This window comes from Sus scrofa, chromosome 12 (genome assembly GCF_054392235.1).
Source record: "Sus scrofa isolate SSC_HxYL_T2T_F1_AM1 chromosome 12, Sscrofa_HxYL_maternal_Yorkshire_Landrace_v2.0, whole genome shotgun sequence".
In the NCBI taxonomy this organism is placed as follows: Eukaryota; Metazoa; Chordata; class Mammalia; order Artiodactyla; family Suidae; genus Sus; species Sus scrofa.
In genome coordinates, this window is record NC_139394.1 from 52,780,532 (window position 1) to 52,805,505 (window position 24,974).

The 24,974-nt window shown below is 57.1% G+C and overlaps 1 protein-coding gene across 3 annotated transcripts; it reads right to left on the bottom strand.

Annotated features, from left to right (window-relative positions):
* Positions 1 to 908: 908 nt before the first annotated feature.
* On the bottom strand, positions 909 to 18,415 carry MNT (MAX network transcriptional repressor). 3 transcript variants are annotated; one of them, XR_014821580.1, is made up of 7 exons: positions 17,974 to 18,415; positions 11,705 to 12,284; positions 11,061 to 11,102; positions 10,804 to 10,915; positions 4,618 to 4,810; positions 2,705 to 4,479; positions 909 to 2,036 (listed from the first exon to the last, which is right to left on the bottom strand). XR_014821580.1 is itself a non-coding variant. In XM_021067616.2 (6 exons), exons 1-6 carry the CDS (start codon positions 18,044 to 18,046, stop codon positions 3,722 to 3,724), a joined length of 1,758 nt encoding a protein of 585 aa, XP_020923275.1. In that variant the 5' UTR covers positions 18,047 to 18,415; the 3' UTR covers positions 909 to 3,721. The 3 variants fall into 3 exon arrangements, 2 of the variants coding, with proteins under 2 accessions (XP_020923275.1, XP_084841667.1); XM_021067616.2 differs by having other exon boundaries at positions 909 to 4,479; XM_084985541.1 differs by lacking the exons at positions 10,804 to 10,915; positions 11,061 to 11,102; positions 11,705 to 12,284; positions 17,974 to 18,415 and adding an exon at positions 9,368 to 9,511 and having other exon boundaries at positions 909 to 4,479.
* Between the last annotated feature and the right edge of the window lie 6,559 nt (positions 18,416 to 24,974).

Below are 24,974 nucleotides of genomic sequence, written 5' to 3' on the forward strand. Positions count from 1 at the left end.
TGACAAACCCCACCCCACCCCCAGGAAGAGAAGCGGAGTCAGTTTCCCTGGCTACAGCTGGGAGTGGGGCTGGTGTCTGGGAGTTAGAGAAGCATCCAGGCTGGTCTAGAGCTCAGCCCAGCTAACTGCCAGACCTCACTCCCTCACCTCCCCACCTATCCGCCTGCTAAGTGGCTGGTTTCCCCTAAACTGGGGAGAAAAGAGGTCACTATAGGGACAAAGGCCTTCCAGGCCCAGTTTACTAGACCAGAGTTCTTTGACCCCTGACCCCTAACTTCTTCCTCTTCTTGTTCCTTCCCCCGAAAGGACAGCCTTATGGACTCCTCAGACAACCTAACTACAACCCCAGAAAGGTCTCCCCTCTCAGGGAACTCCTGGCCCTTCTGTACACAGATCTTGCAGCTTTCCCACTGGAACTTTCTGGAGTTCAGGATGCTCAACTCCAGGGCAAGGTGGCATGTGCCTGGGGACAGCTCTGCACCAGCTGAGATGGGACGGCAGCTCCACAGGGTCCCAGGCTGGCCCTGTGACCTTAACAAGTCACTCACCCACCTTGAACCTGTTTTCTTATCTGCTAGGTCTTGGTCTATTTACTTCACCAAGCTGTTAAAAGACGAAACAAGATAGCGTTTATAAAAATCGTTTGAGGAAGTATAAAGTATTGCGTAAGTGTGAGGAAACCCAGAACCGCAGTTCTCAGAGCTCAGAGGGCTGAGCCTTGGGATCAGAATGGGAAGATCCCTCCTCTTTTCTCTAAAAGCAGCCATCCTGAAAGCTGCCTGAAGACCGTGCCCCCAACTCCCCAACAGGGAGAGGATACCGCTGCTTCTTGCTGGAGGGTCTTTCCCTAAAAGTCTCTCCTCCTCTTGCAACAAAATGACCCAGATGCTGCAGATGGCAGCTCCATCTCGGGTTTCAGTGCAGGTTTATTTCAATTTTATATTTTATTCCAGGCAAGTGCTTATTACATGGAGAGTATTCATGTCTCAATACCTAAAGTCTTGGAGCATGAACAGCCACTAGAATACAGTTCAATAGTAAAAATACAATATGTACAAAATTAGGGTTTTTGTAGTTTTGTTTTTTTTTTTTCCCACACAGCAGATGTATCCAAACACATAAAAATCTCTACAGTCTGGGGTCACTACGATTTATATTTCAGGAAACGGAGACACAGTGACCGAGTCCTCACTGTAAACAAGGGCCACCTCTTTGGGGGAGCGGGGGTGGGACCCTGGGATGGGGGGAGAAGCAGCTGTTCCTGGAGAGAGCAGGGGGTATGGTGACCCCCTAATTCCCCTTCAGGAATCCCCTGCCCTTCTTTGGCCCCCCAAGGAACCAACCTCCCCCTCTCCCCGAGGTAAAGACTCCCAGCCAGTGAGCCACTCTGAACATCCAAAAGTAAAACACGCATGAGAGGTAAGATGTGTGTGTGTGTGTGTGTCTGTGTGTGCGCACACGCACGTCCCCCAGGCTGGAAGGGCTAGGGAGGGGAGGGGCAGGCGGTCCCACAGGGCGAGGACAGATGTGGTCCTGACAGCTCTCAGAGGGGAGATGCCCAAGGAAGGGCTGGGCGGGCTGCCCTCTCGGGCACACAGCATCACAGCGTTCACAAATGACAACAAAAACAACAGCAACAACACCCTTTGTCACCAATCTGGACATAGTCATTCGGCACTAGATTCTGAGGTCCCCACTGCTGCAGTGGGGGCGGGGAGGGGCAGGGGCAGCGGGCGGATGAGGTATCTGTGCAGGCCCGAGGGGTGACTGGCTAACAGGACAGTTTCAACTCTGGAACGGACTCAGGTCGCAAGGTGAGCAGAGCCGAGAGGAGGGTGGGCTTGCCAGTGCTTCTTTGTTCCGGGGGCCAAGCCTGCCCTGTCTCCCTCTGCTCTTTCCAACATAACATAACCACACTGGCAAGAGGGAAACCAGCCTGCCCCACGACGGGGCGGTAGTGGCGGTGGCTGCAGCGCAGGAAGGTGGCAAGCTTGTGAGGTGAGAACTGCACCGCGGGGGGCGTACAGGACCCCCTCCTAGAAACCATGAAGGTGTCCATTGGCCTTCCCTTTCCCCACATGGGGAAACAAGAGAACAGTCCCCAGGACCAAGCAGGAACTGAAAGGGAGTTCGTAGGCGGCTCCTCTATTCAAGACCTTCGCCAGCTGCCTCCGTGTCCCACAGGACCCCTCCCGCCCCCAGCCCCCAGCCAGTCCATGCAAACTTCACAGGTAGGAACACTGGCCTCCCTCTCCACACACACTCTGAAAGGCTGTCGGTGAGTGTGTGCCCAGGTGGGGAGCCGAGTGTGCACGTGTGTGATTGAGTCTGACTGACACAAGGCCACTTGTAATAAATACCCACATAAAAAGAGAAGCCAAAGCCGTGTGCCGAGGCAGAAGCAGGAAAAGCAGCATCCCCTACACACAGGGCCCCTCGCTCCTCCCCACTCCAAGCTCAGCCCTGCCCCGGGCCCAGCTAAGGACCTTCTTCACAGGAAGGCGGTGGCACGGAGCAGCCTCCACCAGGGAGAGCACACTCAGCACAGCACAGTCCACTGGACAAAGGAGGGAGGGTGTTTGGGGAAAAGGTGCTGGAGTCGGACAAGCCGGGGCAGAAGCAGCAGTTCCTCCAGGTCTGGCCCTGCTCCCTCCCCACAGGCCCCCAGGGCCAAGCCCCCCACTGATTTTACCATCCTGATTACCTCAACAGGGGGGGGCTTCAGGTTCCTGGAACCCAGACCAGACGCGGGTCGCCTCCCAGCAGCAGGAGGCATCCAGGTGTACTCAGCCCTCCAGGGAGCGCACAGCACTGAGCAGAGGCCAGGCCTCCTCTCTACCTTCTGGAAGCCAAGAAGCAAGTCCAGGGATGGGGACAGGGTCCGGAGCACCCTCCTCTCAGTCCAGACTCCCCCGCTGGAGGTCGTGGGGGGTGGGGGGGCACGGGGAGACAGCCAGGCCCCTCCTCCTTCCCCACCCCGCCCTCCTGAAATCAGGAGCCCAGCAGCAAGGGCGGGCTGGGGGGAACAGGAAGCTTGGCAAGGGCTTACTGTTGACACAGAATCCTCTTAACTAGTTTGTCGTAATGAGTCACGGTGACGGCACCTAGGATGGAGAACCCCAGGCTGGGGCACCCACACAAGCCATATCCTAGGATTTGTCACCTGTTCTCAGAGCAGGGGCCCTCTTAGTCCCTGGCTTTCCAGCCAAGTTGCTTCAGTTCTGCTTCCCCCCATTTCCCTCCAGAAGCCTGGGAAAAGAAGGCTGAGGCTCGGGAGGGGAGGGCCCAGGCCCTCAGCCACCTCACCAGACAGAGCAATAGCAGCAGCAGCAGCACAGGAAGGCGGCAAGGCAGGGGAAGCGGGAGAACACGACGTCCACATCGCACCGGGTTCAGGGGACGGGTGGGAGGCAGGAACGCACTGGAGCTGGCACCAGGCCAGACAGGCGGCACGTTCACCAGAGCGGCTCTCATCACTCTGTCAAGTCCTAGTGCAGCGGGGTCACCCCTGCCCTGTGCCCAGCTCCCCCCCGCCCCGGGTGGGGGGGGCCCTCCCTCCCTTGGCTCAGAGTCTCTGCACCCCCTTCCCCTAGGAGGCCTGGGGGTGGCTATGGGTGGGGCGGGCCTGGGCCTGGCTGGAATGTGTGGAGCTGGTGGGTGGGAGAGTGGGGAGCTGGTCTCCCTCCCTGCCCCCACTGGGGGCCTCTAAGTGGCCTCATCCTCAAGCCAGCTTGAGCGTGCTGACCGGGAAGGAGGGCATGGTGACCATGGTCACAGGGTTGAGCACGGTCTGTCCCACCAGCTGGGGGTGGTGCACCACCTGAGCCCCCACGGCTGGCTTAGCCATGACAGTGGCCGGGGGCCCCAGCCCGGCCGTGCCATTCACTTGCTGGTGTGAGAGGGTGTGGGCGATGTGGCTCACCGCCACAGGCTGGCTCACCGCCACGGGCTGCGGGTACAAGGGGAGCTGGGAGCCAAGGTGGGCCACGTGGTTCAGGGTGGCAGGGTGCACGGTGATGTGGCCAATGGGGGGTGTGGCGGGTGCCAGCTGCACAGCGGGGCTGGGGGCCGAGGGGGCAATGTGGGCGATGTGCTTGCCACCCGGCCCCTGCAGAACATGGTTCACAGTCTGGATGACTGAGGCGTGGGTGGTGGCGGTATGGGCGATGACCGTGGAGCCTCCCCCAGCCGCGGCCACCAGATGGGCTGGAGCGGGCACCAGCGTCTGGGCTGGGGCAGCTGGTGGGGGAGGAGGGGCCGGCAGAGGTGTCTTCTGCTGTGGCGGCGGCTGCTGCCCAGGGAGGTGGGCAGGAGACAGGGCCACAGGCTGGGAGTGGGGGTGTGAGTGGGAAGGCAGAGGCGTGGGGGCCGTGCTGGGCGGTGGCTTCGGCAGCTCCGGGTGGGGGCGATGGCTCAGCTTAGGCGGGCCCAGGCCGGCCTGGTCCTCCTCCATATCCTCGTCTATGTTGTCCTCACCCTCTGTGGGGGGACAGGGCAACAGGGACAGGTCAGAAAGGCTCGGGAGCGGGACCCTGGAGAAGCAGAGGCCCCGAGGGGTCTGGGACTACTACAGGGCTGGACGAGGGCAACGTGGAGCGGGGGGCGGGCAGGGCTCACCGGAAGCGGTGGAGGTGGAGGCCTGGTCGTCCTCGGGCTGGCCCGTCTGCCGGAGCACGCGGTCGATCTCCAGCACGTCCATCCACTGGCTCAGCTCATGCTTGAGCTCCGCCAGCCGCTGCTGCATGGCTATCTTCTCCCGGGCCAGCCGCTCCATCTCATGCTCGTATTCCTTCTCCTTCCTCTTCAGGGACTGGAGAACAGGGCAAGGAACAGCAAGACACCCTGAGCAGCTGGGACCCCCAAGATCTCCCTCAGCCACCCTCACCTCCAGATCACTGGCCCCCAGGGGCGCGTAGGCAACGAGGAAGGGCCCAGGAGGACAGGGGCTGTTGGAGACCACACCCGCCTCCCAGTCCACGGCTCTGCCCTGGGAAGCCCAGCATCCGAGGGCTGCAGACGCCCAGGCGGGTGCAGATCCAGGTCAGTCCCCACCCCCACCCCTGCTTCAACTCTGTCCTGAGGGGCTTCGCTGCCTCTTGCTGCCCCCACCCCTCCTTCCTGGCCGCATCTCTCTCCCTTCTGCAGAGAAGGGCAGAAAGGGTAACAGACGTCTCAAGTGGTGCTTGAGCCTCCACCACCACTGACACCATCCTGTCACTCACTGATGCCACAGCCACACACCTTGAAACCCAGTCCCCAAAGATTCCCAAATAAACCTGCCTTCCTCTCCCCATCATCATTCGCGAGAGTCAACTTCGGTGCCCTTGGAGGATGCCCGCGACCCCCATCTCATCTCCTCGACCTTCTCCGGAACAGCTGCGGGCTGTGCGCCTCATCGCGACCGCCTCGGCGCCTCCCCACACGGCTGTTCCCCGCTGCCCTCCCGACTCCCCAGGCTGCCGAGCTCCCCGCAGCCCTAGGACAGGCCCCTCCTTCCACACCTGGACCCGAGCTGCCCCTGCCAATGAGAAACAGCTCTTTGGGGAGACAGCATCACTGCCTCGGCCTGAGCACCCTTGGAGAGGCCCCAGCCTTTACCACAGGTTCCAGGTGGCTCCTCGTCCATGATGCTGAGGCCGCCCACTGCACGAAGAATGCCAGGGGGAGCTCCCCCGTCCACGGTGCCATCCCCCCTCCATTCCTCCAGGGTCACAGGCAACCTGGTGCCTCTCGGGTTGACCCTCCCACAGGTGCTGGATGCCCTGCTGCTCAGACTGTGGCAACACTCCTGTCAGAAGGGTCTTCAGTTTCCCTTCACACAATGCTTACAGGCAACTCTGAAGGATCAGCCCTTGTCCTGCTTCTCAGCTCCATTCCTCTCTCCGTCCTCTGTGACTCCCTGGCACTTTATTACCAACTCATCTCAAACCTCACAGGCTTCCCTGTTGCCGGCTTCTCCTTGGCCTGGGCATGTCATGACCTCTGGTTCCACCAGACAACATGGACCATCCTGCTCGCTGCCCCCTGAGTCTTGTTATCTGACCTGCTCGGGAGCGTCTAGCTCCCCAGGCTTGCCCGCTGGCTCAGAGTCACATCGTCCCTGCCTCCACCGTCTCCCCGGTCCAGCGCCATCCCACGGCCTCCCAGGACGTCCTCCAGCCCTTCCTGGCACCGGCACCACACCCCTGAGTATTTAATGAGACTTGTCAGGTAGTACTTCATCAGAAACTAGTTCATATGAGCCCTCAATTATTTCATGTTTTGTTTTGTTCTCCTTCCTTCCTTTGGCTTTCCTTCCCTCCATCCCTCTGTCTTTTTGGGGACACACCCGTGGCATATGGAAGTTCCCAGGCTAGGGGTTGAATCAAAGCTGCCGCTGCCGGCCTTCACCACAGCCACAGCCACGTGGGATCCAACCCAAGTCTGCAACCAACGCCATTAGCGCACAGCAACACCGAATCCTTAACCCACTGAGTGAGGCCAGGGAATCAAACCCAAATCCTCATGGATTCTACTGGGGTTTGTTACCACTGAGCCACAGTGGGAACTCCTCATGTTTTATTTTCCCATCTCAACACATCCTGTTCCTGTCCCAACCTCTGAGTGACGGCAAGGGCTGTTCAATGGTTAGCTTACGTCCCTCAATCCCACGTGCGACATCTTAGCCCCAGTGGAAGGGTCTGTGAGGAGCTGAGGGTGTTAGTTCCCCCCCCACCCTGTCTGTCCCCTTCGTCGCAGGAGAATCACAGTCACTCATTAGACTTGAGTTTTCCCTGATTCCATTTCCTTCAGGAAGTTTTACGACAGTTTTTCCTGGCTGTTCACCTGCCCTCCTGGGCACAGCAGTGTCTTCAACTCCACACACCAACTAGGCCCAACGTCCCCATGCTCCCTCCTGCGGCCCCAAACTCCATGCATTCCTGACCTCACCAGTCAGAGATGCCTCAAACCATGAAAGCCTGTGGCATGTAACCCAGACATAGCCATGGTCTATACCGACTTGAAACTCAATAGCTTTGTCCCCCTCCCCCTTTTTCTGTCTTCTTAGGGCTGAATCTACAGCATATGGAGGTTCCCAGGCTAGGGGTCAAACCCGAGCTGTAGCTACTGACCTATACCACAGCCACAGCAATGCCAGATCTTTAACCCTCTGAGCGAGTCCAAGGATCGAACCCACGTCCTCGTGGATACTAGTCAGGTTCGTTAACCGCTGAGCCACGATGGGAACTCCAGCTTTACCCTTTTCACACTTGTTGCTAGCCCCAGGCCACACACAGCCCCCTCTAACATCATGGCTTTGCCATTAACCTGCCTCTCCCCGTATTTCTGCCAGAAAGATCCCCATTTGCAAGGGCACGCATACAGCCTCATGCACGTGCACACACGCACACACGCACACACACACATCTAGTTTCTCACTTGGCTCTAGCTTAAAAGGCCAGTGCTAGACATGCCATCAGATGGGGACCCATCAATGATGGGGCCTGGGGAGTTGCCGTTGCGGCTCACTGGTAACAAACCTGGTATCCATGAGGATGCCGGTTCAATCTTTGGCCTTGGATCTCAGGTTGCCATGAGCTGTGGTGTAGCTGGCAGCTGCAGCTCCAATTACAATTAGACCCCTAGCCCGGGAACTTCCATATGCTGCAGGTGTGGCCCTAAAAAGCATTTAAAAAAAAAAAAAAAAAAAAAGACAGGGCCTGGGGTGAGTTAGCCCTCACTCAAACTTGGATGCTGGGGGCTGGAAGCACCTGTCCTAAACTCTACCTGCTAACAGAGAGGGTAAGACTTCTCGCTCAGGGAGAGAGAGTGTCAGGGGACCAAACCCCCACTTCTGATCTAGCCCAGTTCTCGGCAGCCCTAGAACCCCCTGGAAAGTTTTTCCAGGATCTAACTTTTGTCCTCATTGCTTCAATTGAAACCTATTTCCTTTCTAAGACTACCTGGATGCATGGTTTGGTATGTGCCTACTCTTCTTCCTGTTTCTGTCCATTTCACTGAGCCTTTCTTCAAATCCTTTACCAGCTCCAAGCCACTCTGGGTCTGGCTGCAGGCTACAGCCTTCCCACAGCTTCCCACTTCAACACACAACCAAAGCCCTCAGTCTCCAAACCCTACATAGAGGCCTCGCCAATATTCCCTTCCAATTCCCACCTAGTGCCTGCTGCCCCCATCCCTGCACAGCAGCCATCCTGACCATCTTTAACCTCAAAAAGTGCATCCTGGTTCTTCTCTTGTGGTGCAGCAGGTTAAGGAGCCAGAGTTGTCACTGTAATGGGTTGAGGTGCTGCTAGGATGTGGGTTTGATCCCTGGCCCAGGAACCTCCACATGCTCAAAAAAAGCATCCCAGAGTTCCCATTGTGGCTAAGCAGGTTAAGGACCAAACGTTGTTCTGTGAGGATGTGGGTTTGATCCCTGGCCACGTTCAGTGGGTTAAGGATCCCACATTGCTACAAGCTGTGGTGGAGGCTCAGATCCGGTGTTGCCATGGCTACGGCATAGGCCACAGCTGCAGCAATTTTACCCCTGGCTCAGGAACTTCTATATGCTACAGGTGTGGCTGTAAAAAGAAAAAACGGGGGAGGGGGAAAAAAAAAAGCATCCTGCTCCCTTCTCCTGGAGAAATTCTGGCCTGTGCTGGGTTCTCTGCCCCCCCACCCCCACCCCGCACTTGTCTCAGTCACCCTGGCCTTCAGGTCCCAGCTCAAATGCCCCTTCCTCAGCAGCAACTTCCCTAACTCCCCAGAACCCTCTTACCCCTGTTCCTATCACATCTTTATGGCAGAGTCCTGTTTGTTTTACAATCTGTTGTAAGACCAAACCTAAAGACAGAAATCTATACTTTTTCCTTTGCTCCCTGCTTCATCCTCCCAACCAACTGTCCAAATGTATCTGAATGAATAAGTAAATGAGTGAGACTGAGGATTTATAGCAAGCCATAAGTTTCCCAGCATTTCTGCTTCCACTGCCAGCCCCAGAATCTCTCATGGACATTCTGGGTCCACCTCGTTTCCCACTTGGCCCAGGCCTATATCCCGAGTGCGCTGTTTCTGAATCTCTATTTCTGATTCACTTTCAAATCCACACATCTGGCAAGCAATGCTTCCTGCCTTAGGTATAGGAAGAACTGCGCCACTCCATCCTTCCTACTTCTCAATAGTGCCTATTAAGTTGATATTTAGAGAACCAATCCTCCTCAAATCCTCATGACGAAGATACTATTACTTTTTCCCACTTAGCATCACCGTAGTACCTTTGAAGAACCTAATATATTCCTCTGATATTCACAGAAAATGTCACAGCATTTAGACAAGGATTTGCTTCGAGGCCACATGACTTCTTATGACTGAAGAACCAGCAACTTACTTCTTATGACTGAAGAACCAGCAACTTACACCCAAGCCTAACTTCTGCAAAAACATACCAGAAAAAAGCCTCCCAAGACCCTCTGAAACCGTAGACCAAGCCCTTCTCTCGGGCGCCAGCGAAGCCCCGCCCCCCACGGAGCACGCGCGCACCCACGCGGACCCGGCTTTGCTGCGTCACTCCCTGCCGGCCGCACCCGCTTTCCGCGCGCGGAGTCCCGCCCCCTGCCCCGCTCCGCCAATCTGCACCGCTCAGCCCCGCCCCTCCCGTGCCGGGAAGCGGCCAGGAGGCGCGCCAGCCCCGCCCCATCGTCCGGAGGGCGGGCGGAAGGGCGCGTGTTCGCGGGAGGCGGAGAGGGAGCCGCTGGCGGGGAGCCGTCGCGAGACAGCGCCTCTGCGCGCCCACACGTCAGGCTCTGGTTACCTCAGGGCTCTGACCCCGCAGTCGAGGCCGGGGGAGGGGTAGCCCATCCGGCCGGTGACGCCGCCCAACCCCCAGGCTTCTCAAGACAGCGCCATCTCTAACACCCGGAGTGCGCCCCCGCCCCGCGCAGCCCCAAGTCCCGCCCACTACCCAACGGCTCCGATGCAGCTCGGTCTCCGCGGCAGCCGAGCGTGGCTGCTCGCCCCACCCCCACAGTCTCCTTCCCGGCACGCGGAACCCTCAGTCGGTTTCCAGGGAAACCAGAACTCGGGCCGTCATAGCAACGGTCTTATCTGGCGGGCGCTCCCCCCGCCCCATACTGCAGAGAGGAGCCAGTGCCCAAAGGCAGGGTACACACGGCTAGGAGGACCCCTTGAAAAGGGGAGGAAAACGTAATTTTGTAGGTTCGGTGACCCCAGGATCGCTGAGGTCCAGGTTTAGCCTGAGGCCCAGGTTTAGCCCCCCAAATCAGGTGGTGGCGCCTTCGTGCGCTCCCTGGAAGGATCCTGATCCTTCTGGGCTAAGTTGGGGGGGGCGGGGTCCAGGGCGCCGCCGGGTGGAAGCAGCCACGCCCAGCCCCCCTCCCCCCACTCCCCCGAGTGACAGACTCTCAGGCCGAATTCAGTTCCTGCCCAGGCGCTGCGGGCGGGGTGGAGGCGCCAGCCGCCCCACGCCCTTCCCACCCGCGCCGGCACTAATGTGCGGCAGGCGGTTAGGCGGGGCCGGGGACTCGGCTGACACTGAGCCGCGGGGGCTGTGCTGATGGCGGGGCTCCGCGGGGCCGCCCGGCGCGGGAGGGGAGCCGAGCGCAGCCACCGCGCTCCCCCGCCCCTCCCGGGCGGGGAGCCCCGCTGACGTCAGCCGGGCCATGTGCTCGGCGCCCGCGTGGAGGCGGGCGGGGGAGCCAGCGAGGGAGCGAGGGCGGGGCCGCGGCGCAGCGGGCGGGGCGGGGAGGAAGCCGGCGCGGCGGCGGGCGCCCGCCCTGCTCTGGCCCTTGCTTCCCTCCCCCATACCTGGATGTACCGCAGGGCAGTCCGCAAAACGCTCAGATTCGACGTCTTCTTGTCGTCCACGTTGGGGATGTTGCGTTTCAGGGTCTCAAAGCATTCTTTCAGATGGGCCCTCCTGGGGAGAGGGAGTAGCGCAGGTCAGCCAGCGCCAGGGGGCCCGGGGCAGGAGGGAAGGCCCAAGGAGAGCTTGGGAACCAAGGATGGAACTGTCCCGGTAACTGGCGGGACGGGCCCAGAGTCACAAGTGCAGGCACACACACCTGTTCTTCTCCAATTTGTTGTGGACTTCTCTGGTTCCGATCCTGAAACCCAGACAGACAGAAGGCTCAGGGAGGAGGGTCCAGTTAGGTGGCCTTCCCTCCCGCTACTCCTCACCCCCCAAATGCCACATTTTTTGTTCCCAACAGTCTCTAGAAAAGCAGAAATGGGAGTTTTTCCACCCCGTGTCCTGATGTGCACTCCTCCTCTTCGAGGGCATCTGTAGGCTCATAATTAACAAACCCTTTACCTCTTCCCTCTATCCCACCCATCCACCGGGAATTTGGAGAAATAGCCAGTGGACCCCAGCCCTCACCCAAGAGGCCCATAATCCAATACCCAATCCAAGGGCCTGGAAATGCCATTAGCTCCACCCCTGCAGGAGTGGGGGCAGTGGTGGTCAAAGAACACAGAAGCCTGAGAACACAGGGCCATGGGCGTTCCTCACTCCCCAAGGTGGATTGCAGCCACAGCACAGTGAGAACACATCCAGGTATAGGAGGGCGCTTCTGGGCTTCTGGGTTGAGGAGGTAGGGCATGCGTGGCTTTCACAGGCTAGCTCCAGTGGGTATTTTCTCATGTACACACAGCCCAGGGGGTGAGCAGTTCTGTCCCACCATCCCCCACTCTGCCACACCTCACTCACCCCCCAGGCCTCTTCTTCTGTTCGCTGGATTTGACTTCTTCAGCTGGTGCCAGCTTCAGGGTCCCCAGAGTGGGTTGGGGTGGCTGCTGGGGGGCCAGCTGCGGCTGGACTCCGGGGTGTGGTGCTATGGTCAGGATGGGTGTGGGGAGGGGCTGCAAAGGCTTGGGGCTGCCAGTGGGCGGAACGGTGGTCTTGGAGTCCTGCAGTAGGGGAGCAGGAGTGGGCACCTGTGGCCTGGTGGGAAGGGGGGCAGACTCCTTAATGCTGAGTCCGGGGTTGCTAACCAGGGCTGGCTGGCGAGGCGCCAAAGGCAGAGGCTGGGCTGTGGGGGGGAGTGGTGGGGGTGGGGGCAGAGGCTGAGGGGAGTTGGTCACTACTGGAATAGGAATGACAGTCAGTGGGGTGGGAGTGGCCAGTGGTGGTGGAGGTGCTGGAGGGGGTGCTGGGGGCGACAGAGGCAGGGGTGGTGCCTCGATGCGGGTTTCCTCCACAGGCAGGGCATGAGCCAGCCTAGCCAGGCTGCTGGCCTTCTTCTGCTCCTGCTCCAGCTCCCGCTCCAAGCGAAGCCGCTCCTGTTCCTCTACGCAGAGAAAACAAGGGGTGTCTCAGCAGGGGCCCAGCCTCACCTATCCTCCAATTGTAACCCATCCTCTGACCCTGTCCCAGGTAGCGCCCAGTGACACCGCAAATACACATCCACACCCAGCCAGGCACTGGGCTGAGCACTGGGGACACAGCAGTGCTCAAATAAAACAGTCTCTTGGTCCTCACTGCTGGGAGCTCACAGCCTGGGCGGGGTGGGTGGGGGGTAATAAATAACAAGGGATGACACTCGAGGCTCGGGAGGAGAGGGGCTGTGGAAAGCAGAGCCGAAGCTGTCAGCGAGGGTGCTGGAGACGGGGTGGCCTGCAGGTTGAAGGGTTAAGCAGGTGATGCGCAGCAAGGCCGAGGGGAGGGAGTGATGGATGAAGCAGGTAGAGGTCAGTCCACAAATGACCTCAGAGGCTACCACGGGAGTATAAAAGGGACGAACAAACCCTAGTTTCTGGGGAAGTACCTTCTGGAAGGGAGGCAGTATCTTCATCTCACAGATGAGATAAATTAGCTCAAAGAGGCAAAATGATTGCTGGGGAGGGGGTCACACTGCGAGTCACAGTCAGGTCTCCTGATACCTGGTGGATGCCCTGTACCTGCTGTGCCAGTACGAGCTCACTGGGTGTCTATATTCATGTACACACATCCCCCACACACCCTTGGATCTTACAAGAGCCCCATGTCGCAGGCGGGGCAGGGACATCTTCAGCTCACACATGAGCAAGCTAGGCCCAGGACGTGGGACTCCCAGGCTAGGTCCCAAGCCTGTCTCCTCAGGGTCCATACCCAAAACGCACCTGGTCCTTCTCTGCTATTTATTGTGTAGAATTCATTCCCCACCACCACCAGCAGCAGCAAAAAATAGAAAGGTAAGAGGCAGGCGGAAAGGAAAGCCAGGATTTTTAACGGGGTTTGAACAGGGCACCAAGCTCCGGCAACCTTGTGTGGCTCCGTTCAGCATCTCTGCTCAAAGCTCCACCAGAAGATGAGGGCTGCTCAGCGGTGAGCTGAGAACAGGGCAAGGGGAGAGGCCGCTCCAGATGGATCCAGAGGCCCCTCTCATCCCCACCCTGCCCGTCTTCTCCCAGGCCCCACCATTCTGGTTCCCTGGCTACAGGCCAGGCCGGGGTCCTGGGGAGCGGCTGCAGCCCCCAAGCCAGGGAGCAGGCTGGTCAACCAGCCCTCCTTCCTGCCAGGGATCCACCACACAGCTGACTGACAGAGCTGACAGCACGGGGCTGACACGCCCCACATGCACGACCCTCAAGGGGTGAGCCTGGGGGGCAAGGCTGGCTAAGGGCCCCCTAGGGAGGAGGGCACCAACTTTCCAAGGGTCTTTGGGCTCAGGGGCCCCCAACACCTTGAGGCCTTGGGGCCCTTTGGCCAATCAACAACTTCAGTGTGAGCCAGGCCTGCTCAGAGGCCCTCCCTCCCGCAGAGAGGAGGCAAAGGAGGAAGCGGGCGGGCGGGGGGTGCGTTCCGAGAGGGGAAGCACTCAGTGGTTTCCCAGCAGCCAGCCTTCGTTCAGAGGCTGGAGTCAGCACGGCCTCCTCCGTGTCTCCCCTGGCCCTTGGGAAGGGAAGCTGCCAGGCCGGTGCAGGCCTGCTTCTATGAGCTGGCGGCAGCCCTGGCTTACGTTCCAGTTCCAGAGAAAACCAGCTCTCCAAGCTCCTGCTTCTCACAGACCACAGTGGGAAAGAAGCCTGCTGCGTGCCAGTCAAGGAGCCCTCTCAGGCCCAGCCTGGGCCACTCTGCTCCCCAACCCCATCCCCAAGACAAGGTCCTGGAGCTCAGGGCCCAACACAGCACCGCTTCCATTCCTTTGAGCCACCTGAACTTTCATGAGTCTTGGGGCAAGTGTGCCATTCTACCGTAAGCAGGGGGACAGACAGGGCCCCAAGTCCCAAGGCCAGGTGCCCTGGGCCAGAAGGAAGCCAAACCTCATTGAAAGGCAACTCCACGCTCACCCAGGAGATGGCAACCTTCTTCCCACCTACCCTCTCTCTTCCAGAACCAGGCAGGTGTGCCTCACTGGTGCCAGGAAGGACCCAGGTGAATGGCCGAGCTAGGTCACACCTGGATCAGCATGAAAACGCTTAACTGGTTGTAAAGAGTAGAAGGCGCCGCAGGCCAGATCCAGCCCACCAGAGCCTCCCGCCTCCTCGTGACCTGCTCTGACTCATTCTCCACCCAGCACTGGCCCTTTCCCTGTACACTGACAGGGGAGAGGGACACAGGGCGGAAGGAGCAAACTGGTTTTCAGCAACATGGGTTTAGGCTCTTTATTTATTAATTTTTGTCTTTTTAAGACCGGCAGCAACATGGGTTTAGACTCTTTATTTTTGTATTTGTAGGGCTGCACTGGCGGCATAGGAGGTTCCCAGGCTAGGGGTTACATCGGAGCTGTAGCTGCGGGCCTACACCACTCTATAGCCACAGCAACACAGAACCTGAGCCACATCTTGGACCTACACCACAGCTCACAGAAACACCAGATCCTTAACCCACTGAGCAAAGCCTGGGATCGAATCCGCGTCCTCATGGATACTAGTCAGGTTCCTTACCCCTGAGCCACAATGGGAACCCCCAGACTCTTTAAAATAATGCTCTGCTGCACCTTTCCACCACCTTCCATGGGCTCTGTCCGGAGTGTGCCCCCAGTTAATTCAGCAGACCCTTCTGGGTGATCCAGGGGCCAAGACTCCATCCCACAATGGAGAGTATGGACACTGAGCTTCCCCCCAAGCCACTGTGGCCCAGGGGCTCAGCAGGCACAGAGCTGGGGTCAGAGGAGTCTATACCAGGTGGCTCCCAACGTTCAGGAGAGTTCTCCCCTTCTACATGCTAACAGGGATCTTGGTGCACGAGGCAGACCCAAGGTGTGATTAGCTCAGGTAGAAGGGGGTCACATTCGAGCCACCTCCGTGCCTGCTAGAGGTGACCAGGCCCTCCCGCTGGCCACCAGGATGGCCTTGCCCTTTCCTCTCCCCTCTTGCACATACAGCGCACATGCACACACATCCACGGGCTCATCATGTGAGCACCTGGCTGGTCTAGGTCAGGAAACTGTTGCTTGAGGCTTGAGGACGGGAGGATCCCTGTTCAGGGCTGTGCATGGGGTACACACTCCCAGAAAGCAGTGCTGGTCCACAGGCTCACCAGCACCCCTTTCTCTCCCATTCTTCCCACCCAAGTTATAGGACAGAACCTCAAGGAGGAGAAAAAAAATGAATTCCGGAGATTAAGCTGCTGCAGCCAGGTCTACTATCTGTAGCATGACTTTCTGGAAAAAATCTGGCTTTCCAGCATCCATCCATCCATCCCCTCAGACCTCCTGCCCCACCACCAAGAAGCCTCAACTTAGGGAATTCCCTTGTGGCACATTAAGTATCAAGCAGCACTGTCACTCAGATCAGCTCCCTGCCCTCTGTTCTCAACACAGGGATGAGGGGGGAGCAGGGCTCTAACCCGTCTTGGGAGAGAGCCATTCTCAGGTTCAAGTGTTGCACACGTCATCCCTGGGGTTCCTACTGTCAGTCTGGACAGACTTATCCGGGAAAGGGTGGTAGACTTGACAGTGAGGGCCGCCTTCCCTCCCCTCGCAGGGCCAACTAGCCTGAGGCTAAAGTGAAGGTGAAAGTGAGTTTCCCTTGGGGCAACAGTAGGCTCAGTACTGCTGCCTCTAGCACAGGGGGCAGTTCCCAGTGGGGACACAATAGGCACTTCTGAATTGCATTGTGTTGATGGTGGCAGCAGATGACTCAGTCTCTCCAAATCTGTGCAGGCTCCTCCCCGTGCCACTGCTCCTGCAAGCAGAATGTTCTCACCACCTGCACTGTCCACCAACTGACCCTGCTCTGGACCCCAAAGACAAGGGGGAAGGAGGGGCGCATGAGCTGATGCCCCGGCCCATCAGTTCGAAAACCTAAGCATTCTCGCTCTCACGTATCTCGAGTGACTCCTGACCTTGAAAGGCTGGTCTACCCGACCAGGCCCTCAGACCCGTCCCTCCCCCGCCCCTGGTTCGCGGCCACTCCCCCGCCCGCCGCGACGGCGGTACACACTGCAGGCGCGCGCCTGCGCGCACACAACACACACTACTACCTCCTGCATGACTCATCATTGAAGCAACAATAGGCAGAGAGAAAGGAAAGGAGGGCGACGCACTCTCTCCACCACAACCAACCCGGCCGAAGGGCGGGGGTAAGGGTTGGAGGAAACAACAGCCCCCGGATACTGCACACACACCCGGATCCAGGGTTGCGGCCCTCGCAGCAGTCCGGAAAACCGAGGTCTTTCCTCAGTCCCTACTTCTGTAGCACCTGGGGACCACCAACAGAGCGCGTGGGGAGAGGGGGCATCTGAAATCTCCAGCTCGGCCCTGTCGAGAGAGCGCCAAAGTTTGCCGGTTCTCAGCCTGGCTTATTCCACACTGGTCAGCGGTGCTGACCGGGTCCTGATAAGAATGTCTGGAGGGGTCAGTGGGAGTATGTAAGCTCTATATATCCCAACGCTTGGCTATTCTGAGGATTTCCCTCGCCCCAGGACCAAAAATTGGAGGTTGGGGTGAGAACCTACAGGTGAGCTCAGCTCCTCCCTCGTAGGGCAGACTCTCCCGGGGAGATGCCCGGGGGCCAGAGCCCGGGCCCAACCCGGCGGAAGGCCCCTAGCCAGCCCCGCCCAGGCTCCGCCCCCGGCCGAGCGCGAGGCAGCAGGGAGGGGCAGGGCCGCGCAGTCCCCAGCGGGAGTGTCCCCGGTGCACGTGGTCGGGGGCGGGCCCTGTCCACGTCACCACCCGGTGTAACCAACGGGCTTAGAACGCAGGCACACGCAACATTCCAGCCGAGAGCGGGTTTAGAAGGCGCAGACACGCCACATTCCACACCGGCTAAAGTGGGGCGCAGCAAGGGGGGCCCCGGGTCTGCCCCCGGCGACCTTCGGGCCGTTTCACCGATGCACTAATCAGCCCGGCTCTCACCCAAACCCCTGACGCGCGACCCAGCCCAGTTGTGGGAGGCGGGGTCAGGCGGGGCTGGCCAGGATCATAAGACACGCGATGTCATTTTCATTCTGCAAAGGCCGCCTCCGCCCCAAGCGGCGAGTAAGATCTGCCAGGAGCGCCCCCCGCACCCACCCCACAAGACTAGGGAAGCCGGGGAGCTGCTTCGCGTAGAGTAATTCCACCCCCCACTCCGTTACACACACGCCCACTCGTGTGCACTAGACACTCACCCGTGTAAACGTCCGTTCATCCGCTCTCATCGAGGCTCGCATCACACATCCCCTGTGCACACACGCACACGCCCGCGGGTCTGCCACCCCCACGCAACACCATTCTTCACCCCACCCCCCGGCTCGCACATCCTCAGCCCTACCGAGGGCGCTGCTGGCCCACGCGAAAGGAGCCCCTCACGAAAGGTGCACAAGTGGTGGTAGGCAGCTGGGGTGGCGCCCACAGGAGCCGGGTCCCCCGCTGCATGTTAACGAATTCATTAATTAATTTCACTGCCCACAACACTCTTCCTCCGGTGCCGGTTCTTCCGCGGAGCCTTGCAATGCCCGGCTTCGCGAGCCGCCTGGGAGAGGGTTCCGCCCGCGGTTTCGGGTGGGCTCGGGTACCAGGGTCGCTCGCCTCCCCTTCCCCGCTGCCCTAGGGGCCCAGCCCGGCCGCTCACCACGTGCTCTCTGTTGTTGCTGCGCTTGCCATTCCAGGAAGCGGGCCGCCTCCAGTAGCGTCTCTATGCTCATCGCGCCGAGAGCTGCCGGGGGCGCGCCGGGGCCGAGACTGCGGCCCGCGAGTCGAGCACAGGTCAGGCTGGCGGGCAGGCAGGAGGGAGGGATCACCTCCGGGGGGCGACAGGGCTGGGCGGCGCAGCGCACTCCGCAGGGAAGAACGGGGAAGCACAGGGAGAAAAACCAATGTCTCCCCAAATATTTGCAAAATGTAATTTGCAAATTTAAATATATTGATGCAAAAAAAATAAGGCGGCACTGCCTCACTCCTTCCCCTCCCACTCTTCCTCCCTTCCAATGCCTCCCGCCCCGCGGCCCCCAGGAGTCCCGCCGACAAGAAAAGGCTTTGCAACAAGATGGCGAGGAGGCACCGACACACACAACAAGGGAAGGAGCCGCGCTGCCCCCGGCCGCCGCCCCCGCTACTACACCGGGGCCGCAGCCAAAGCCCGGACCGGAGCCCCCGCCCGCAGGGCCGCGGCTTCTCACGAAGGGAGGGGCGTGGTCCCGGGCAGGCTGGCCCCGCCCACTCAAGACGGCGAGCGCACACGTGGCCTGGGTGGGGTGGGAGAAGCTCCAGCCGGGTTCGCGCCCTGCATTTCCGCTTTCCCGCCTCCCCCCGCCCCGATTGCAAGCCACAAGTTTAGCAAGGGCTGCATGTTTGTGTCATTCACAACTAAAATTATCCTGCTGGAGGGAAGGAAGGGTGGAAAACTCAAGACTCGAGTTAGTTCAAATAAGGATATTCCAGGTCAAGGAAACCTTAGGCTGGTAGAGACTGGCCCGAACCCTGGGTCCACACGTGACCTAATTCCCGCAACCACCAGGCTGTCGCAATTCCCCCGGGATCCGCCCCTGGGCGGAGCTGACGGCAGGAGGCTGCCAGAGAACTGGCAGAGGGAGCGGAGTGGCGATCCTGTTCCGCGTTTTGTCTCCGTTCCTCCCCCCGCAGTGCGTTCGCATCCTATTAGGCGACGTCACCGGGCCGCGGGCCAATGGGCGGGCAGGACAACACGGCATGGAGCAGCTCCACATGGACACCCCGCGCCGCCAGCCTTCTGTTTAAAGGGCCAGTGTCTAGCAGGGTCACATTCGCGGGTGCGGATGGGGACGCTGTGTGAAGGGTGGGACTCCGAAAGGGAAATTGTGCAGTTGTGACCTGATCTACTCTTTACTTTTCACTATCCTCCCTCCAAAACAAAGTGTCTCCCTTTCCTTCCTATAAACTCTTGCCTTTGTCCACGCGCCTCTGAGGCGGGCGGAAACTCCAAATGTGCCACCCCAGAAGTCGCCCTTTGCTCTGGGGCCGGACCGAGGGCAAATTAGGCTAGGTGTCCAAAGCCCAGACCGAGGGGGCGTGGCGCAAATCGGGAACAACAACGTGGAGGGCGGAAGCTCGGCCCTCCCAGTGGCTGGGCAACCAAGGCGGGAGCGGGGGCGGGGCCACCCGCCCGGCCACTATCGCTCTCGCGGGCGGGGTAAGACCCCTGGCCTGGCGCTTCCTCTGGCGGCTTCTTGCGGTAGAGTTTGGAGGCGTTTGGGGTACAAACAGAATTTGGTCCGTTTACCCAAATTCTTAAACTTTGCAGATAAGGAAACTGAAGACCAGAAAGGATTTTTCTGCGGTCACTCAATATTCCAGTTGCTCCTTTCCCCATTGGAGCATTTATACCTGACCCCATGGATGATGACTCTTTTGAAGGCAGTTCTGGGGCAAGGCCCACAACTAGAAAAAAAAGTCATGGAGGAGTATCAAACTGCTCACACGGAAAGGGGGGGATCTGACCACTTAACGTATTGTGATGGCGGGGGCACCAAAAATCTTCACCTGAAACCCTGCCGCGCTGTTTCTTTGGTGGAGGCAACACAAACCCCATTGGTACAGTTGGCAGTGACAGGCACAGGCTGAAGGCATAGTTGGAGCACCTTGGAGCAGGTCCAGCTCTGCTGTCCCAATGCCCACAGGCCTCAGGCACCTGGGTCTTGGCCCCCAGATTCCTTTCTTTGCTAATCAGTTCTAATAAAGTAGGACAGTGGCAGTTGGGCTCAGGATCTTGTGGCCTAGATGTTACAATCATATGAAGCCAGAAAGCAAACCTTTGTGAGGTTGGCTGAGTGGCAGATCATCCTGTCAATCCATCCCATGCCATCCCCACTGTGCCCTTAGAGGCTTACTTTCCTTTTGAGGCGGACTAGCTAGAGGAGAGCTAGACACATGGAAAGCTGATGTAAATGATGCTTGCTGGCTTTGTGCCTTTCCTTAGAGGGCATAATGCATCCCAGGGAAAGAAAATCTGCAGATTCTGGAAATCAAGAACCAAGTGAATGGGAGGAAGAGGGTTGTTTGCCAGTACCAGGCTACAGAGGGCTCTTATCTTTGCACACTTAATGCCCCAACATCTGCAGTAGAACACGGAGAGGCCATTACCCACAAATGACTGGGTGACATAGGCTTTGTTTATGATGAAGCTGGAAAGCAACAGGGGACCAGAGCATAAGAGCGAAGTTTTTCTCTTTTCTGCAGGATGAATGCTCTTTTCCTCAGATGGCTAAATCTGTTGCTGGTCCTGCCACTGCTTCCTTTAAGGTGTCTGCCACCTGTTACCAGTGTGGTTAGGCCTGGCCCACTACATAACCAAAGAAAATGGAAAGTTAAAAGGCACCTTAAAAAATATATATGTATTTATGGGGTTCCCGTCGTGGAGCAGTGGAAACGAATCCGCCTAGAAACCATGAGGTTGAGGGTTTAATCCGTGGCCTTGCTCAGTGGGTTAAGGATCTGGCATCGCCATGAGCTGTGGTGTAGGTCGAAGATGCAGCTCGGATCCTGCATTGCTGTGGCTGTGGCGTAGGCCGGCAGCTATAGCTCTGATTAGACTCCTAGCCTGGGAACCTCCATATGCTGGAGGTGCAGCCCTAAAAAGCAAAAATTTTTTTGTTTTAAAAATATTTTTTAAATATATGGCAATAAACAGTCTAATACATATATAACAGTAACATCAAATAATGTTGTTGATCAAGTTCTTTTTTTCTTTTTGTCTTTTCTAGGGCCGCTCCTGCGGCACATGGAGATTCCCAGGCTAGGGGTCAAATCGGGGCTGCAGCTGCTGGCCTATGCCAGACCCACAGCAACGCGGAATCCGAGCCGCGTCTGTCACCTACACCACAGCTCACGGCAACGCCGGATCCTTAACCCACTGAGCAAGGACAGGGATCGAACCCGCAACCTCATGGTTCCTAGTCGGATTCGTTAACCACTGCGCCATGACAGGAACTCCCAAGTTCTAATTTAATTAGGGGTCAGCCCTCTACGAGTCTGTCCATTGGCCCAGGATGCTCAGAGGGAGCTACCTCCAGCCATATCCTTCTGCATTCCTAAAGTGGTCATGGCACTTATATAGCCCTCAAGTCTCTTCTAGAGGGTGAAGTCCAAGTTTTCTGATTTGTCTGGGACCAGCTCTGTCGCACCACAGAGGCACCCCTCTGAAAAGTAGTGTTCTGAAGACAGCTTTTCCGTAAGGGTGGGGAAGCAGGAGATAAAAGTGGGGTGAACACAGACTCCACATGCCAATCTCTCCCTTGTCCCCAATAGCCCATCTGCTCCAGAGCTTAGTGGAGATGCTCGCTATTTAAAACAAACTGCCTTCCTGGCTTCACATGATCATCTGTTTATTTGGGTCATGTGGGGACAGCAGCCAGGGGATGTTAGGCAAAAGCAACGGTTTGAAAGGAGGCTTTTCCTGTAGGCTGTTGTTGCCTACAGGAGCCTGAAAGTGGCCAAAGAGCTCCTCATCAATCAAGGTTACTCCTGTTGGGGAATGGACAGTGGGGGCGGGAGAAACCTGTAAGGTGGCAAGGGGGGAGGATAAAGGAGAGGAACGAGTAGGAGGGCTGTTTCACAATGTAGCTAGCTTACTGTTCTAAAGTGGTGGGACTCAGGCAGAACCTGCAGTTGTTGTATTCATTCAAGGAGTCTTTTTTTTTTTTTTTTTGTCTTTTTGCTATTTCTTTGGGCCGCTCCCTCGGCATATGGAGGTTCCCAGGCTAGGGGTCGAATCGGAGCTGTAGCCACTGGCCTACGCCAGAGCCACAGCAACGCGGGATCCGAGCCATGTCTGCAACCTATACCACAGCTCACGGCAACGCCGGATCCTTAACCCACTGAGCAAGGGCAGGGACCGAACCCGCAAACTCATGGTTCCTAGTCGGATTTGTTAACCACTGCGCCACGACGGGAACTCCCAGGGAGTCTTTTTGATGTTTCAGCCTAAAGTCAGCATGTTTGAGGAAGAGTCCAAAGCCCAGCCATTTCCAAACAGTTATTCCTGATGTTTCTTTATGGCTTCTAGTGACTAGTACCTCTGGGGTAGGAAGAAAACTGGCCCATCTGTCAGTGTGTGTGTAATTCTCATGAGAGGATTTCTATTTCCATTCTCCCTCTTCAACTCTCTAGCACCCCAGTGTCCAGTTCAACCCCCTCAATTTTTTAATAGGCTGAGCTCGTAGCATTCCCTAATGAGACTCTTTCCCAGTCACTTCACCAAAGCTCTACATATTATACACAACTCTAAGAGCTATATGAGGATCAATTCCCTGATCCCACAAAGCAGAAGTGGGGTGTGAAAGGGGTGTGAAGCCAAAGTACAGGTATACTAGATCCCAGATGCCCTAACCCTTTAGGCCTGACTTCTCAAGTTTTTCAAGTAGTTGTAAGGAGCTTTTCACCTATTCTAGCCAAAACGAGACCAAAGGGAGAAAGTCAGCTGTGAGATGAAAAGACAAGCACATTCAGGGACACACTATACAACATTCATTTCACAAATATTTATTGTGTCCTAACCTGTGCCAGGCACTGGGCTAGCTAGCCTTGCAGCCAAAGCCAGGGGGCTTGTGGTAAGCCAGCGTGAGGTAAAAGGTCACAGAACTGAACTCAGCTCCACAGCACCATCTGGAAAAGGCTAAGCGTCGCGCTCTCCCCCTACGCAGGAGGAAGCATAACATTGCAGGACCACACGAAGGCCCATAAGGGAACTCACTTTAGAAAGTCAGGGTCCCAGATAATTGTATTTTTCTCATAAGGGAATTAAATGGATTTCAGGCTGGGTTAGCAAACTGAACCTAATTCCTGACAAGCCCGTGTGAATGATGAGCAGGACTCCGAATTACATTGCTAGAGGCGTACAGGGCATGCCTTCAATCATCAGTAAAGGGGGGTTCCTGGAGCCAGAAGTTTTCACTGAAGTCTTTACCCACCTTCCTCTACTCCTGGTGAGCTGTCAAAGGGCCTCTCCAGAACCTAAGAAACAGATACAGTTGAGTTCAGCCTTCCATTCACCTCCTTTTTCCTCCTCATTGCCTGATACAATGTCACAGCTGGAAGAGTTACAATCACCTGGACCAGTCTCCCAAGAGGCATTTTATCCAACATCATAAAGCTGGGAGACAGGCTTCTCCTTTGTGTGGGATAGTCCAGACTGGAGAAGAGGGCCCAGAGTCCTTGAAAACCTCATAGAAATGGCTGATGATGAGGAACTGGCTGAAGACAGAAATAATCATTAACTTTGCTTAGTGGTGCCCAATAAACAAGCTCAGTAGACGAGTGAGAAGGCAAGGGAACAAGAATCAAACTTAGGATCCAGGGACTCAGATGACCTCAGAGGACACTGTACTGCCTCAGGCCACTCTAAGGAATGAACAGCTTCTAACTGGGCCTGGGTAGACGGCCATTCCTCACTGGCACTCATGTCTGGCCTGAAAAGGTGACTGGGGGAAAGGGGGCAGATTTTTATCCAGGCAACCGCCCTGGGTGTGGACACTGAGTAATAAGGAAAGAAATGCAGTTCAGAAGCAAAAAGGGAGGAGCCACACACTCTGAGCTTTTCTGAGAAACCAAAGCGGCTAGCAAACTATGCAGCTAAAAAGATGACTGGGGAAGGAGAAAGCTGATCAAAGTGGAAGCTCAAGGAAAAGGATGAGGACTTCGGGTTACGCCTTTGAAGGAAAAAAAGAGGCGGCTTTATGAGAGTAAGTTAATTCAGGTCATGGGAGTGAGACTGAGCAAAGTTATTAGTACAGAGAGGTGGAGCCTAACAATGTGAGTCAAAAGCCAGCTGGATAGGTGGGGGTGGGGGAAGTCCATGACAGGGTAGGCCCCTCCCACGGCAGAGGGGCTGGACCAAGGTCTAGAGTCACAGCCAATTCCAGTTCACACCTAAAAGCAAGACTGCAGATCACATCTTTAAAACCCAAGAGATCAGCTACCTGTGTCAGTCAATGATGCCTTCTCAGAAGAGTAGGTGAGGCCCAGAGCAACGGCCTCTTACTGGCTGTACTGCCTCGATCCGGGGCTCAGCTCCATGCTTGCAACCAGATTTCACACCAAGGGACTGGGGCCTGGCAGGAGAATCTATACTGGGCAGTGCTGGGGACCCTCTTAGGACTCTCCAGGAGCCACATTCCAGCCAGTGCCTCTTCTCCCACTTCTAGGCTGGGGGCTGCGATAGTACGCACCCCTGTCCCCCAGCCCCCAGCTCGCCTGATGCTCTATTGCTGTCACAGACACTGCAGATGGCACTGCTAGGGCTCACCAGTCCTCTCTCTAGAGTTACTCCATGATAACTCCGAAACATTCACTAAACACAGTTAGGCCCTTAAGACTTACACTATACACCAACATAAATTCAAGTGTTAAATGTAAAAATGAATGCCAAAAACAGCCAAACATTCTTCTGCTCCAAGGGTGGTGAAAGAGTTTCCACACATAAAGGCAAACAAAGAAAACATATAGGAACAGTTTGACAGACTTGATTACATAAACCCTCTAAAAGCTCCTTGACTGTAAAAACAAAACAAAATCACCATAAACAAAAGGAAAAAGTAAATAACAAAATGGAGGGAAATATTGGCAAGATGTGCCCTTGTGATTTCAATAGCAAAAACAACA